The following is a 16,440-nucleotide window of genomic DNA, read 5'->3' as shown; positions in this document are numbered from 1 at the left end:
AGTGTGTTCTGAATGAAAAGAGAGGAAAGCCTTCAACATCTGAGTCAGATTCTCGTACCAAACTGATGTAAGCATTAATTTTACGCATTTAATTTAATGAAAACTTTCAGTTCATAATTAACAAAACACAACGTAGTTTGCTTCATTGAAATTCATTCCGTAACAAAACCTTTCCTCACAGAAACAATTCCATTTTCAAAATTTAATCCACTTCTGGGTTTTCACTTTTTTTAATCAAAAAATAATTTAAAATGCATTCTCCTGACATAATAGGCTGCAATTAAGAATGATAAAAATGTGAAATTGCTATATCAATCTAATAAAGCCAATATAAAATTTCCCTTCTATTTCAATAAACTTTGATTAGGTCATTTGACTGAAATAGTTCAGTAGTCATTATGCTCCTGGTTTTCACTTATAGATTGCTTAATGATAAGGGAAGTTACAGAGTTGAGTTAGTGGATAAACCAGTCAATGATAAGGCATTTCTGATGCTCCCACTGCAGCAGAGTCAAGTATTTAAGCACGTAAGTGACACATTTCTCTGCTGCATCTGAATGCAAAAGGATGGGGGTCTGTTTCAAGGAAGTAGAGAGCACACCACATTGCTGGGTAACCATGACAATGAGACAGCAGGAAGAAGAAATGTTTGCCTAAACAGCATCCAGTCACATAACCCCAGCATAACACTGCCTAGTTAAACAATATGCCAGAGGGCTAAGAAGGGCTTACTTAGTATAGAACAGTAAATAAAATGCCCCATCCTTAGGTGTAGATGTGCAGGGACCTTTCTGTCTCCTAAATACACGTCTGTAAGATCACCTGGGCTTGGCAAAGTTCTGTTTGTGTGCATGAATTAATACTGTTGTATTTAGCAACATTATCAATGTAACATCACAGTGCTACCAAAATCTAGCACATTTTGGCCCAGCTGAGGACCTACCTCCCCAAAACGCCACTGTGAAGCCTGCCTGTGAAAGTGAAGCAAACTAGCAAGTTAGCTAATCAAAATAATACACATCTTGCTACTATTGCAAAAAAATCTATGGGCCACTGCAAAGTTAGATGCTTTACAGAAAAGCCACGTTTGAGATGTGGCTTTTGCTCCATACATCTAGAAATCCAGTTATGCTTTTATTCTCCTGCTTTAGAATTACATTCACTCTGCCATTTGAGTCTAGGAATTTGGAGAGTACTGCACCCTGCACAGTCAGACTGTCTTTGTGTACAGTGCTCAGAGGCTGCATTACTCTGGGGCACTGGAGTGCCTCAGGGGGCACAGTTTCTTTGTCAAATCCCTGAGGCAGAGATGGCTGATGGCCACACTTCTACATTTTACACCTTGCCAGAAGCCTGTGGTCCTTCCCCTTGCCCTAATTGCTTCTTAGAGCCCACAAAACAACCCCTCCCCCCCCCCCCCTTTTTTTTTTGTTCGATACAGTTTGGCAGCTGGATTTAAACAGTTCAGAAAATAAACTAGTCTGACTTCAGTCCTCTTGAACCCCACAAGTTTTTCTCAAATGAATCTCCCATTTTATCAGCTACATAGATTCTATTTAATATAATTAAAATGTTAAAGTGATGAGTCTTCTCACTGCGAGCAAATTATGGCTGAATGCATGAAATGGGTACTCAGCAGGAAAGATGCACAGGAACCAACAAGCGAGGGAGCTAGGGACTGGAGAACTCTGACACACACAAGACAGGGAAAACTGAAAAGTGGATAGGAAACAATGAGCAATAAGCATCCTGGGCCACTATGTCTTTTAATCTTCTGTCTCCCTTTCTATCTGTCTTAGCTGACTTCTGTGGGATGACTTGGTAGGCATCTAAGGAAACGAACTACACACTGTTTTGGCATGCATAGCACAATAATCAACAGCATAAAATCAACTCAGTATCAAGCTGGGATCACCAAATTACAATGGCAGGAGAAATTAAATAACATTAATTAGAAGGAGGATATAGAATTCTTTCTGTCTGGGACATGCCTCTTCTTAGTTGACAATGGTCTGCATCGTTTGGCTTACTAACAGACAAGGCTAACACCTGATAGGAAAGCTGAAGGGAAAAAAGGATCATTTTATATTCTGCACCAACCCAGCTGAGAAAAGGCTTTGGTTTGAAACTAAATAAAGAAGAACAGTAAAATGTTAATGAATCTGTGTCCCAGTCACCATTCATATAACTGAAGGTCCCTCTACCTAGACCACAGACAGCACTTTTGCTCATATTTCAACATGAGATCACATAAGTAGTAATGTGTAAGGGAGAAAGAATCAGAGATAAAAAAAGATTTTTCAAGCTCCTCTCTTCAGCTCCCAGAAACCAAAATAATCTTCTTCTACAGCAGTCCTCCTATTGGCTGTGCCGCTACCTGTATGTATGCCATGGTAAGACTTTATTCACAATGATTTTTCATCTATTTTATTGACATTTGATATAGACCAGACTGCACTCTGCATTAACTAAGGGAGCCTGATTCTTTGAGGTCCACTAAACTCCCATTTCCCACCAAGCCAGTGAAAGAGGTTGATGCACAAAGCCACTGAAGATAGGTCCCTTGCATTACTTGGAACTTGCTTTCCTGCAGCCTCCATTCTCTGATATATTGGGAAAGAGACAGGAGAAATACCAGCACTTCAGTCCCAACTCAGTTTTGTACTCTGTGGTTTGAATCCCAGCTTTTATGAAAAAACTATAGAATTTGAATTATGGTATAGCAAAGAAAGTGTGGAACAATTAGTTACGTTTAAAGAATTACAAACTCTTTCCTGGGAATTTTTTTTTTTTGTATGAAAACTTGTCTTTTTTCTACACTAAACTGTTAACGAACTTCCAAACTACTAAACAGAAACAAACAAGCAAACAAAACCTGTGTACATTTTGAACAGCAAACTCTTTTTCCCATTACATGAGCTGACTGGGAATTTTTGTTATTTTAAAAATATGCATATTTATTTCATGAATGTAAAAAAAAAATGTTCTTTAATATATCTGATTCCCTGATTAAAAAAAAAAAAAAAAGGAAGCAAAGCGGCAGCAGATTTCCATAAAATACCAGTATCGTAAAAACACACTATTGAGGCAATCACCTGCTAGTGAGCTAAAACTACAGATTAATAAATTGCATAATGCCCCCCTTGGAGTACTCAACAGTTCAGACGTTTCTCTGAGTCTTATTTAAGCCTCTTCAATCTCAGCAAATACATAATTTCAAAGAGTAGCTGTACTAAGTTAAATGCCATAGGAAGGGAGATGCCAAAACGGACTAAAAAATCATAGACTTCCCAATAAAAACATTATTTTTGGTCGACATTATTTGCTAAATTCAACCTAAACATATTAATCATTTTGCTCAACCCCCAGTTGCATTTTTTGGTTAATACATTAACTATCCCTCCAATTTCTCTCAGCTTTTCTTACACGTCTTGCCTCTGTTTTCCTTTAATAGATAACCTCCCATATTTAAAAATATGACCTTTCTTAATATCATGCTTCTATGAAAAACCTCCCTTGGAGATGCTGCCACATTTGATAGGCTTTGAAATTCTGTGCATGAAAGACAGGATGTGATAACTCTATGATACTTGAAGATGCTTTAATGGGCACTCAATAGGCAATCCATTACTCTTACCACACAGATATAATTGTTACAGAGAGATGGAATAATGAACTATATACAAGAAAGAGTAGTGCAGTCAAATCAAGAGGAACAAAAAGAAAAAAAAGTCAAAATCAAAAACTTGGGAAGATCACTCTTTTGTTTCCTACAAAATTCACGGGAAAAAATGTGTGAACACTGAACTTCCCCACCCCAGCCTTTTCTGGGCTCTACCTATAAGCCGGAGGAGCAGAGAAGGCATCAATTTTACTCTGCCAGAATGCTCACTGTTGTACTCAGAAGATGTAAATCTCGTAGAGCAGTCCTGACTAAGGGTTGTCTGCATAATCTACAGAAGCAGCTTCAGTGGTCAGTTTAAGAGCATGATTCTTCACAGATTTAAATGGGAAGTTACTTTGGCTTCAGGGAAGTAGAATCTAGCTCAGAAATCTCACAGTGTAATACATGACAAAAATATTATTAATTTCAGTTAAATTAAATGAAAAACATACATTTTACTATTTTATGATGACAAGTATTTCCTAAAATGTCAATAAAGGTTAAAAAGAAATGAGCTGGTTGGTTTGTTCAACCGTATGAGGGAATTTCAATTTGGTATTTATTTTAAGTAAAAACGTATCTGCAACATCATAAAAATACAGATTCTGTTTCTCATATTTTCTTCTCATAAAAAAGGGAGAATGAAGACAAATGTGAAAGAGCTTAAAGCTATGGTATTTGGTTTGAGGATCAGTTGAACATTTCATTTTGTCTGTAGCACTAATTATAGATTTGATTATTATATAAATATTGTTTTGTGTTAGTTCTACGGCCAGACTTCTAAATTTAGAATTCCTTTTTTTTTTTTTTCATGATGTAGTTTCAATAATAAACATTATGATCAAGCCTAGGTGTATGTTACAGCATTAAAATGCCTCCTTTTTTGGCACTCGGTGGAATCACTGTTACTGCTCAGCTATGGCTTAGCTAGTCTGCGTGTAAAAATGATTTATTTTTATGTGGCTTGAGCTAAAACGACTGAGTTTTAATGTGTGCTCACTCTTAACTATTAAAATTGTGTGCAATGGCAGTTTAAATGTTTTATTTTCAAATAAACAAGCAAATGGACTGTTATTTCTATAAATACTAACAGAATCATGCCCAAGCACTGGGAGTTTTTAGCCTGGAGCAAAAGGAAACCACACATTTTCTGTTTATTTTTTGGGGGTTTTACTATTTTAAGTAACATCAAGGCCTGAACTGGAGATATTCTGACATTTCTGGTTACTTAGAAGAAAAAAACTCCCAGTAGTTTCTTAGCAAGTTAGGTCAGTTTATGCTAAGTCACTGAGTGACAAAAAAGTATTCTCCATGACAACAATATATGCAATGTCCTTCTGGATGTCCATCACCAAGTCTCTTCCAATGGAGCTCAAAAAAAAAAATAAGAAGAAAATGGGAAAATATTTGATGGAGGGCCCGGTCCTGCAAGCATATATGCAAAACTACTTACATGCACAGTGCCATCAAGTATCATTCTGCAGGGATATTTGAGAACTGTCCCTGTCTCCTTAACTGAGAACAGATGTTGAAAGTGGTATCAGATGCTCTTTGCTGTTCTCCCTCCCTGTATCCTCAGCATGAAGGATAAAATGACAAGGTTCTTATGATGTCTTTGAAACAGTAAAAGCTGAGCATCAGTTGCAAGGTTTAGATCTAATAAATGTTGCTTTGGTTTTCCTTTATAACTAGCTCCTTTTAATGTTTTGAAGGAGCAGAAATGGACAATTATTTGGTTTTGTTGTTTTGAGTAATACCTGTGGAGCTTTTGCTCAGCCTCATTTAGTGATAAACGATTATCTGCAGGTGACAAAGTATTGGTTGAGTTTTTAAATTAAATTTTGAATAGACAAATTCAGACAGCATTACATGACTGATTTTTTACAAGGGTATCAGACTATCCTTTGAAACTGTATGTTTTTGCAGCCCAGAGTTGTTCCTCTAAATCTCTGGTCAGCTGAAAACAGTGCAATCTCATTTCTTTGCAGCAATAAAACCCTCTAATAAATAGAGAGAAAAATGATTGAAATAAGTAAATACAACAAAATTAGGGATGCTGAAAGCTAATGAACTCAATTGCAATCACTATGAGAGTAATAGCCTTAACTTAAAAGTATTGATTAAATATCCGAATATTTACATCTTGTACTGGAACTGCTGAAGGCAAATGATGCATTGCAAAGCAAACAGAAGCTGACCTTTGCACGTTTTCCCATCAGGCTGCAGCGTAAATCCAACTGGGCAACTGCATCGTACCCCTGTTGCGGTATCCTTGCAAGTCCGATCACAGCCTCCATTATTGACAGCACATGTTTCTGCAGAATGAAAGAGAAAGAGACAGAGAGGAGGGGGGAGAAAGGGAGTGTAATGAAATGTTCTGGGGGAGGGGAGAGGCACCAACTCTTTGGGACAATTTTACAACATTATGAAAGCAATCTAAGTTTAAGCAAGCCAATTCAAGCAAGCTGTCAAGGTCATCAGGGCCCATGTACTTGTTTTGACTGGTAAATCACTTCCACAAATCATGATTACTTTCTCCCACAAAACTGGTGTTTTTATTTATTATATTTAGTTAGTGCTTTTGAACTGTCTTAGACAATAGGATGGGTTATTACATATGAAACAAGTTTAAAAAGAAAAAAAGTGATTGCCTTTAAAAGCAGAACCAAACAGTCAGTCTGTTTCATATCAGTCAATGTCTAGCCAAGGCTTTTTAAGGTTCATTTTTTTAAAATGATGTTGCAGGCAGAATGAACTTTAAAAAGCAGTAGAAAGCAAAGCACAGTGCTAGACTTGGAACCGAGAATATAAAATCCTTAGTTAAGAAAGAGTTAATGGAAAATGAACTACATATATCACTTTGACAAGAATCTACATGCCCAATCTGTTCTTACTGAACTACAAGCAAAAGGCATCTGGGTTTTGTCCACTTAAAGCTTTTTGCAAATTGAAAGGAGTTTGGAGTGGGTGGGAGGGCATAATTGAGGTCACTGAACCCATTCCAAGCTGTGTCATTGAAATTTCCCAGTGCTTGTAGTATGTAGAAGGGTGGCTGGGCAAACACAGGCAAAAGAAAGCTGCAGTACTTCTTAGCTTTTACAACGGTGGGCAACGACTATTAAGTACCACTACATTAAAAAAAAAATCTTCAACTTCATTACAAAAAAAGCAAAAACCTCTTCCTTAATGCCATTATTTTCTGTTACTTGTGTGTGCACATGCGCCCACCTTACACATACATACACATGCATACCCACACACACATTCATAAAATAGATAAAAGGCAAGTGAAATGATTAACTTTGCTTTGATCCAGAGAATAGAGTGGATGCGAGGATGCCAATTTAGCATGTCAGTTTGAACTGTGTATTTATCTGAAAAGTATTTACTTCAGAGAGCAAGTCCTTTTAATAGTATCTTTTTCAGTTGCTCTGGCTTAATTAAATTAAAATAGCCTCCCTGCTCCCCCCAAGATTGCCATTATTCTACTCAGCTCACCTCATTTTGGCTTTCCCTGAAGAGGCTTTGTCATTACTTACTCAGATTTACAGACTCTTACTGCTGAATATTCACAGTCTGTGTCACAATTGTACTCTGTAGACAGGGTCTGAAAATACGCTATAGGACATGCTAATGGAGAATTGCCTTAGAACAGTATGCTGATCAAAAATTATTTACACAGAACAGAAAATGTTTTACTTTTAAACCAACTGGTACTATAGGATTTTTACTTTAAAGTAGCCTCTGCTAATGCCTTCAGTGTGAACTTAGGCTGGTCCTTTGGAAGGACTTCACTGCTTCAAAGTAAGAAAAAAATATATCTGTTTCTTTATTCTTTTGAACTGGTACAGACCTCTACATCAGTTTTGGAATAAGTTGCTGGCATCTATAAACAAACTGAAAGCAAGTGGTAGGGGCACACATGCATTAACAGCATGGGACAAAACTTTGCTGTCCATATACATTTACCTATGCTGTACTAGATATATCTATATCATATGTGCTACATAATAACATCATATAGAAAAAGCAATAAGTATACGAACGAATTTGCATTAAGCTACTAGCAAGTACAGCTAGCAAAATGATTGACTTTTTTAGTGAAAGCTTTCTAAAAATGGAGCTGAACCTGCAACTCCTTATTTTCAGGCGGAGTTCTTGCTTACCTGTCTAATCCAACAAAATTAAAAGGCCATTTTGCATGAGTACAGAACATTTATGTAAGACTTGCAGAACACGAACCTAACTGCTTAAGTTCTCATTTTCATTTACTATCCTGGGAATCTTAGATGCTGACACTACTTTTTGGAGAATTCCTTGGTAAATTACAATGCTGTCATCTCCATTTGTATGTGAATGTGTGTGTCCTCGTACACCAACATATCAAATTATTTTACATTCCAGAGAAGGGAAAAGGCTTCAGGTCATTTAATTTATTTATTTTTTTTTTAACTTGGGTACAAGTTAATGATAGGATGACTTGCCAAGAGTAAAAAGTTAAGATTAAAAAACAGGAAAAAGTGTTGAAGATGTACGTTTGGCATGGCACTGCAAAGAGCAGTAAATTTTATGTTCGCAGATTAACTTTGGCATATGAAGAGTCTTTTATTGCAGTTCATCACCAAGATATGTACATAAGCAGTAATATTTCTGCTTTCTGGATGACATCCAGTGAAAATGAATAGACACAACAATTTTTTTTTCCCATGGCATGGATGACTGGATCTATAGGGTAAGGGTCATTCAGTGAACAAGAGTTATTTCTATGTATAAATAGAGGGAATCAAGCCAGCTTTTCTTATTTTCACAGAGATTTAGTAAAACAAACCAAAAAGGATAAATACCCTTCAACTTTCCTGGTGACTCTGACTTTAATACATGACAAACTCTAACAGAATGAAGACCCAAGTGAGTGAGAGGACATCTGACAGTACCTCTAACATTCTGGATAATCAGAGAGATGTATTGACGAAATTCCTTACACTTAAGGTCATGAGAAAAAAATGGTAAAAGAAAGCTAATATGAATAGCAGAATGTGGGAAAGAGGTATTACAAGCTACATCAAATAGAATTGCTGAGGCCTATATACAACATAAACTGAAGCATGTCATCACTGGTGTTTCTGTTAGAAATTACTTCAACCCATTCTTCTCACCACTGTCAAACTTCAGTATATATTTGAAATGCAAATACAAATTTTAGGTCTCAAATAAAGAGCAGAAACAAATGACTTATTTCCAAGCTATCATGCTGGAGATGCTACACCTATACGGAAGGGAAAGAACAAATGTTCAAAATTTGGATCAAGTCTTCATGATCATATTGATCCTACAGGCTATTTTCCACAGTTTTTGTCTCTGTGAAAGATAACCTCACCATATTTAATACTCTTTTTTCTTTTTTTTTTTGTTTTTCAGATTATTTTGGCATGTTTCTGATGTTTTTTGTTCTGATGCAGGAGCAGAAAATCACTCGAAGACAAAGTAGTGTTGGGTAACTGATATTTCAGTTCCTTCTGAATTATGGTAAAGCTCATCATTCATAACTAGACTTCACTAGAGTTTAAAATCCTACTTATATCCTCACTTACAGCCCTGCTTATATTCTTATCAAATTCCCACCAGAAAACTTAGACAGAAACAGAGATCTAAAGAAGAGGACATCTATTTATACAAGGCAGTGTGGGACAGCTTATATTGTGTTTTTCCACTGTAAGCTCCTAATTCTGGAACAGTCTCTCATGTAACTGCTCCCTGGATTGATAAGAAGTAACCAAAATCATTACCACCATGATTTAAAAAAATCTACATTTTACTAAATTAAAATATTTATTGATTCAGCTATAGTTCATTGCACTATGGGATATGTGCTGTTTCTAAGCATCCTATTAAACTAAATATCCTATTAAAAAGTACATGCTTGAGCTGTCAGTCTTTCAGCACTGGATCAGAAGTGTTTACTAAGTTACAAGGTGAAGTTACGTGAGTATTCAGTCCTGTAATCACTCCAGTGTCTGTAAGGATTTAGCAGTGAAAGATGAATTCTCCAGGTTCTAGTTCTGCATCTTTTTGAACTAAATTGGCCACAGGGACTGGTCACTTCCTTTAAAATAAGCTGACATCATCGGACAGGACTTATTTGGTGTTGAACACTATTAAATGCCTGAAACACAAAACACATTTATCATGGTTTGGGAACATTTCTACAAAAATAAATTTCATCTTTTTTATTAAATATGTAAAAGATAAAATGTAAGCCTCTATCCAAATCTGTTTTTTGGAAGTGGTCAATTATTTCATAAAGCCATTCAAAAAGTGCCTCCAATTTTTGTAGTTGCATTTTACCTCTACGATCAAAAGAACGTGATGTGATTTCAAAGGCATTACTGAAAATCAGGCAAATCTTGGAATTGTTATTATTTACTTTGGCAGCTTGGGTCAATTTCATCTAAAATCTAAAACAAGTTTTAGGAACTGAGATATGATGCAAACCAAAACAAACTTACATAGGTCTACGTGACCAGAAGGGATACATCTGAAGATTATAAAGTAATATATGTCTTAGTGAGGTCATTGTCTATAATCTTTGATAAGTAATGAGTTAGGTTCCTGATGACAGGAAGAGGCAAACATCAAGAAGGGCAATGGGGAGGCTCTGGGCAACTACAGGCCAATCAGCCAGACATAATAAAACCATGCTGGAAGCCATTTCCAAGAACATGAAAGACCAGATGATTTGAGAACAGCCAGCACTGGCTTACTAAGGGCTAATCATGCCTGATTAACATGATCACCTTCTAAAATGACACGATCTGCTCTGTCCATAAGGGGATGGCTGTGGATGTTGTTCACCTTAAATTTCGCAAGTGCTTTGGCATTATTTTCCATAGTATCCTTATAACCACAGTGATCAGAATGATTATGCACTGGATAAGTGGATAATATGTCAGGTAGAAAATTAGCTGGATCACAGGGCTCAAATGATTGAATCAGTGGTACAAAGTCCAACTGGCAGTGTGTCATGAGAATTATCCCTCAGCTAGTGATATTAGGGCCAATATGTCTGTACTAACAATGTGGACATTGGGATGGAGTGCACTTTCTGAAAATTTGGGGATGATACCAAATTGGGTGACTAAGGACTAAGGTTGCTATTCAGAGGGGCCTTAGCAAGTTGGGAAAATGGACTGAAATGAACATCATGAACTTCAGTGAAGGCAAATAAAAATCCTGCATCTGGGTTGGAATAATTCCATACAACAGAAAAAGCTGAGCATTTACTGGCTAGAAAGCAGTTTTGTAGAAAAAAATGGAGTCTTGGCTGAATGGGATTCAGCTTTGTTTCCTCGTGGCAAAGAAGATAATCCACATCCTGGCCTGCATTAATACCAGTACAACCGGAAGATCAAGAGAAGTGATCTACTTGGCACTTGGAGTAACAACATCTGGAGTGCTTTGTCCAGTTCTGGGTGCTGCAGTGCAGGAAAGGCATGGACATACTGGAACAGATTCAGTGGAGGTCTGCCAAGACCATTTTTAGGAGGTTGGAGCACATGACAGGAAGAGGCTGAGAGAGCTGTTCAGCCTTAACAGCCTTCTGAGCCTGAATACTCAGAAGAGATCCTATTTCTGTCTACAGCTATGGGGCAGTGTATAGAAGGTGGAATCAGACCTTTCTTGGAGGTGCGCAGTAGAAGGACAAGAGGCAACACATGTAATTTGGAATTCCAACTTGATTCAAGGAAAAAATTGTTCACTATGACAGTGGTCAAACACTGGAACAGGTGCTCAGGGAGGCTCTGAAATCTGTATCCTTGGAGATATTCAAAACTCAACTGGATGTGGCTCTAAGCAACCTGGTATACTTGGCCTTTGAGCAGCAGGTCAGATTAGATGATCTCCAGAGGTCCCTTCCAACTTACGTGAGCCTATGATTCACCTATTCAACAGAGACTAAAGAAGCTGAGTTTCACTTTTACTTCACATTATTTATTTCTGATAAAGAATATTGGAGGGGTAGAAGGAGAAGGACCATGAACACAGAAAGGAGTATGTCAAATTCATGTCTACTCAATATCCTATTCAAGCATCTCTTTGGAATCTGATATGTTCATATTTCTGATAGGTAATGCTCATGTTCTGAAAGTTGGAGCATGGAATTAGAGACCTAAACTTCTTCCCTAGTCTCCCATAAGCTGCTATGTTATCCTTGGCAAATTATTTGTGCTGGAGCTCACAAGAAATTTTGTGTTATACTAGTCTCTTCATGTAAAACGGGCAGTATTTCCTACACTCATAAGATCTTTTGAAATTCATTAGCACACATGATCTTGAAACATTAAATACCATTGCTTTTATTACCACAAACAGTACAGAAATTGCTACCAGTAGTACAGAAATTAAAAGTGAGCCCTGGCACTCCCAAGTCTTAATTTACTTTTTGCCCTGAGAGTATATATTCCTCTTTAAATGTAACTTTTTACAGGGATAAGAGAATTTCATCTTTTCAATACACTCTGAAATTCATTTAGATTAGCATAATATGCAGCAGGATTCATATAAGAAAGCTTCATCTAACAGATGAAGGTGTTTCTGCTTTGTCCTAACCAAGGTCAGTTATTTTGCATTAGCACTAATTATGTTCTACATAAAAAATTAATCCTACACTCTGGAATGTGTGTATACACCTGCAGATATATGCAAAACTCCCCTTTCCCAGTCTCAGTCAACCTGTCAAAGCATTTGGCATACTGTTCAGTGTGATAAAAATTTGCTTAAGACAATATAAAACTTTCAAATGATTCTCTTACAGAATAAAAAGGTTTAAAAAACTAAAAATGCTGTACTTGGCTATAAGAAATGAAGTGAAGAAGTAACAAAGGAATTGATCATGTTTTTTAAGAAGACCTAAAAATTCACATGGTACACAAGTGTTAGGCAGGTAAGAAGGTAACTGATGAATTTAAAATTTTATGAAGAGCTAAGGTCTCTATTAGCACTGAAAAGGTGTAATCCTGCTTGTCCCACAAGAAGGTTGAGCAGTCACAAAGAGCCCTCAGAAAAAGATGTTGAATATAACTTGGGTTTACAGTATTACTGTTCAAAAGCACAAGTGCTATTCTGCAGCCAATGCACCACTGTGTGGGCTACCAAGACACCAGTCAGTGTAGCGTATTTCTGCTGTGTAGACCAGTGCAGGTCTACATAGTATTCTAAAAAAGAAAAAAGACAGATGAATGCTGTGTGGATCTCAGCGTGGAGGATGATGATTGTAATTGCATGTTATTACCAGAGTGTATAAAAAGTGTAAAAACATTGCACTAGTAATCATTGTCAGTTCCCTTTTTTTCATCAATATGCAGCTCTATCTCAAAGGCACCGCAAGGCATGAAAGGAAGACCAAGCCATCTAGCAACAAGATGTTTCCTTTGGAGATATCGAGAAGTGGTTCTCTGATCTTTTCAGTTACCCAGCATGGCAGCCTGCAGTCAGCAGGATCCAGAAGCCCTATGCGTTATCATTCTCTTGATCACAAAACAATGACTGGAAAGAGCAGGGAACAACTGTAAATCAAAGAGCTGTTCTCAATAACGTGTGTATGAACATGCAAAGAAGACTTAACAGAAGACCAAAAGTAGCCAGCAGTAGTGAAAACAACAGAAATCATACATAGGGTCAAGTGAAAATGGAGAGAAGCCACTCAAGTCATAACCTACATCCAATGAAATCTTGCAACAGCTGCTGTCTTGATCCATCTTTCTCTTTGGAAAAGCACAAGAGAGGGGACAGTTAACAGTACATCCTTCCACAGAAGAAGTTGTTCTTGGAAGAAATGAAAAAATTCTGTATAGCTAATGATTTCTATTTTCTATTTTCTATCCTAAATCATATTCTATGATTTTGACTGACCTTCTCTCTTCAGACTTTGTGCAGACAAAAAGGATATATGCAGCAATGTGTAGGCAGTAAAAGATTAGGATTGGTCATATCTGCTGGTTTATGTCATCAAACTAAAGATGGTGAAATCCATATACTACAAAAGGTGCAGTACTGTCCTGGTTTCAGCTGGGAGAGAGTTAATTTTCTTCAGAGTGGTTGGTATGGTACTGTGTCTTGGACTTAGGATGAAAATAGTTTTGGTAACACTGATGTTTTAGTTGTTGAGCAGCCTGGCTTCTGCGTTGCCACTGAGTAAGCTGAAGGGGATGGTAAGAAGCTGGGAGGGGACACAACCAGGACAGCTGACCCATACTGACCAAGGAAATATTCCATACGTATGGTAATACGACACCATGCTGAACAACAAAACTGTGGGGAGTTGGCTAGGGGGAGGCTACTGTTGCTGAGTGACTGGCTGGGTACTGGTCAGCATATGGTGAGCAATTGTGTTGTGCATCACTTGTTTTTTAAATTTTTTTTCTTCTTCTTCTTCACTTTCTTATTAAACTGTCCTTATCTCAATCCGCAAGTTCTCACGCTTTTACCTTTTTCAGTTGTCTCTCTCATCCCACTGTGGAGGAGTGAGAGAATGGCTATGTGGTGCTTAGCTGCCTGACAGGTTAAACCACAACAAGCATGTACCCTTTTTTCTCACTGATTAGTAATTAGTAACTGATTTGAAGATAATTGCTACTGGAAACATGGAGAGGCAGGTTTGTGCTGATTCTCAAATTTAAAGGCCACTGAGGTGCTTAATGCTGCCTAAAGACACAAATCTGGGCAATGTCTGACTTTAAGACAGAAGGGAGAAGAAGAGATAGCAGTCCCTCAAAACAAAGATTTGTTTCTAAGTTTGCCAAATTTCTGTAAACTGTTAAGAAGTTTGCCAAATTTCTGTAAACTGTTACGACTGAAAGGGTAAGAGGTAAGTACGGCTGAAAGGAGGACCTGAGGGACGTGTTTTCCCTACCTAGTTCCTATGACTGGCCAAACAATAATACTGCCAATAGTGCAAGTTAAAGCAATCTAGCAGTTCATTGCCCTTCATTTGGAATTCACTTGCAGAAGCTTAAAGTTCACTGGGTCAGCAGAAATCTTAATCTGTGAAGTAATGACGCCTGGCAAGTGGAGTGGCAAAAAGGGTTAACCTACTGGCAATCTCTGTTCCTCAGCAGATGTGCCATAGCTAAAGCTGTTGTAAACTGCTTCTGTGTTTGAGCCAAGAGATAACATGCTTACCTATCCTAAAACACATAAAAAGGTGTTGAGAAGGCCTAATCTTAAAGCATTATTTGTCATCATCTGTAATGATTCTTTGCATCTGGATTCTTAGCATTCTGGAGCCCTCATAAGGATTAACATCAGGACCCAACTGTGCCAGCTGCTATTAAGTTAAGGTTAAGAAACAGTTATCAAAGGAAACAGTACGATTGTAAGGTATTAGAGCAGTTCTATAGGAGAGACAGATCCTGCCCAGCTGAGTGGAACTGGCTCCCTCACTTTCAACAACACTAAATTCATTCAGTTTAACACACACACAAAAAAGTACCTGAAATCAAATCGTGCCATAACTTTTAGCTACAAGGTGTCACCTTCTCTCACACCCAAAAAAGCCTGTGCTGACATCTTGTTTTTTCACTTCAAGTTGATATCACAGCACAATCTCTAACAACCACAGCTCTCTGTGAATTCCACATATATTAGATTTTCGCATAGTACACTCCTCCACTTAACATTTACATTATGTAGAGGAATCTTATGGAAACAGTTTTACCACTAGTGTCATCACTGGTGTATGCAGGTGAGTTGCATGACCAAACCTAACAAAGATATCTAACTGGGTAAAATAACACTCAAAATCCCACTCAAATTATGACCAAAAGAATTCTTTAAGCCTGAAACTTGGAAGACACTAAAGCTTAACTTGGGAAAGGTAATTTTGGAGGGAAAAGTTCTGTCGATTATACAGTTGAGCTTGCTTTTAAATAAGAGATAATAGGCAGTATGAGTAACAAGGCAATGCGACAGAGGACACGTGTCAAGACTGTTGCTGCCATCCATAAAAAGAATTTTACTGCAAATGGCAGTGTATGCAGCATACAGCATAAGATCAGGGTAGAAGGAAAGATCCTAAGAACAACAAGCACGAGGAGAAAATTAAACACACAACTAAAATAATCAAATTTTCAGTTAAGTCAGAACGATGTTATTCTCATGCAAATTATGCTCTGTGATGCTGAAAGGATAGAGACAGAGCATTCAGAAGAGTATAATGAAAGAAAAAAATAGCTGTGAACAGAAAGAAGGAGAAAGTGAAAGAGCTTCATATTCAGGGAATGAAAAACGTGAGACAGAAAGGGTAACTTGCAGGATGTGGAATTCTTCACTCCGTTATGCTTGTCTCCTCATTTCCTTGCAATTTCATGACTGGTAGAATTTTATTTGCATGAAAATAGGATGAGAATTCTGCACTGCCACATAAGGAATGTATGAAGAAATGACTAGGTGAATCTTGCAGTGAATCACTAATCCTGCAGTCCTCATTTCACAGTTTCAGGTTCATCTTCCGGGTGAACAGTACACATTTAGGGAATGTCACTTGATAGATTGGATCAGGTGTTTTATAAACACTGGATGAGTCCATTCTGGTCACTTATAAATAGCACTATTAGTTTTGCTTTGTTGGTTTTTTTTCTAAATAGGGAAGATGCATTTAAGAAATACTGAAATACTCCAAACATCGCTAGGGAGCATTATCTCTTGACCTTGGACAGATCCTTTCATTTAAAATGGAAAAGCGAAACAATGGAAGGTATTGGTAGGAATTCTGGATAAGG

The 16,440-nt window shown here is 37.4% G+C and overlaps 1 protein-coding gene across 13 annotated transcripts in view; it reads right to left on the bottom strand.

Moving 5' to 3' along the window:
- The window catches only part of SCUBE1 (signal peptide, CUB domain and EGF like domain containing 1), a 245,313-nt gene that overhangs the window by 69,166 nt on the left and 159,707 nt on the right, over positions 1 to 16,440 (bottom strand). For 11 of the 13 annotated variants that reach the window (XR_013941095.1, XM_080562708.1, XM_080562709.1 and 8 more), the window contains one exon: positions 5,863 to 5,979. The exons of the other annotated variants lie outside the window; for them this stretch is intronic. Coding sequence is in view for 10 of the 11 variants with exons in the window: in XM_080562708.1 (XP_080418834.1) it covers positions 5,863 to 5,979 (117 nt within the window). In the remaining variant the exon portion in view is untranslated. The remainder of the gene's footprint in view (positions 1 to 5,862; positions 5,980 to 16,440) is intronic. 13 annotated transcript variants of the gene reach the window in all.

Source organism: Anser brachyrhynchus (assembly GCF_964034855.1).
Source record: "Anser brachyrhynchus genome assembly, chromosome: 1".
Lineage (NCBI taxonomy): Eukaryota > Metazoa > Chordata > Aves > Anseriformes > Anatidae > Anser > Anser brachyrhynchus.
The sequence above is the reverse complement of the archived record's forward strand: the minus strand, read 5'-3'. Positions and strand labels throughout refer to the sequence as shown.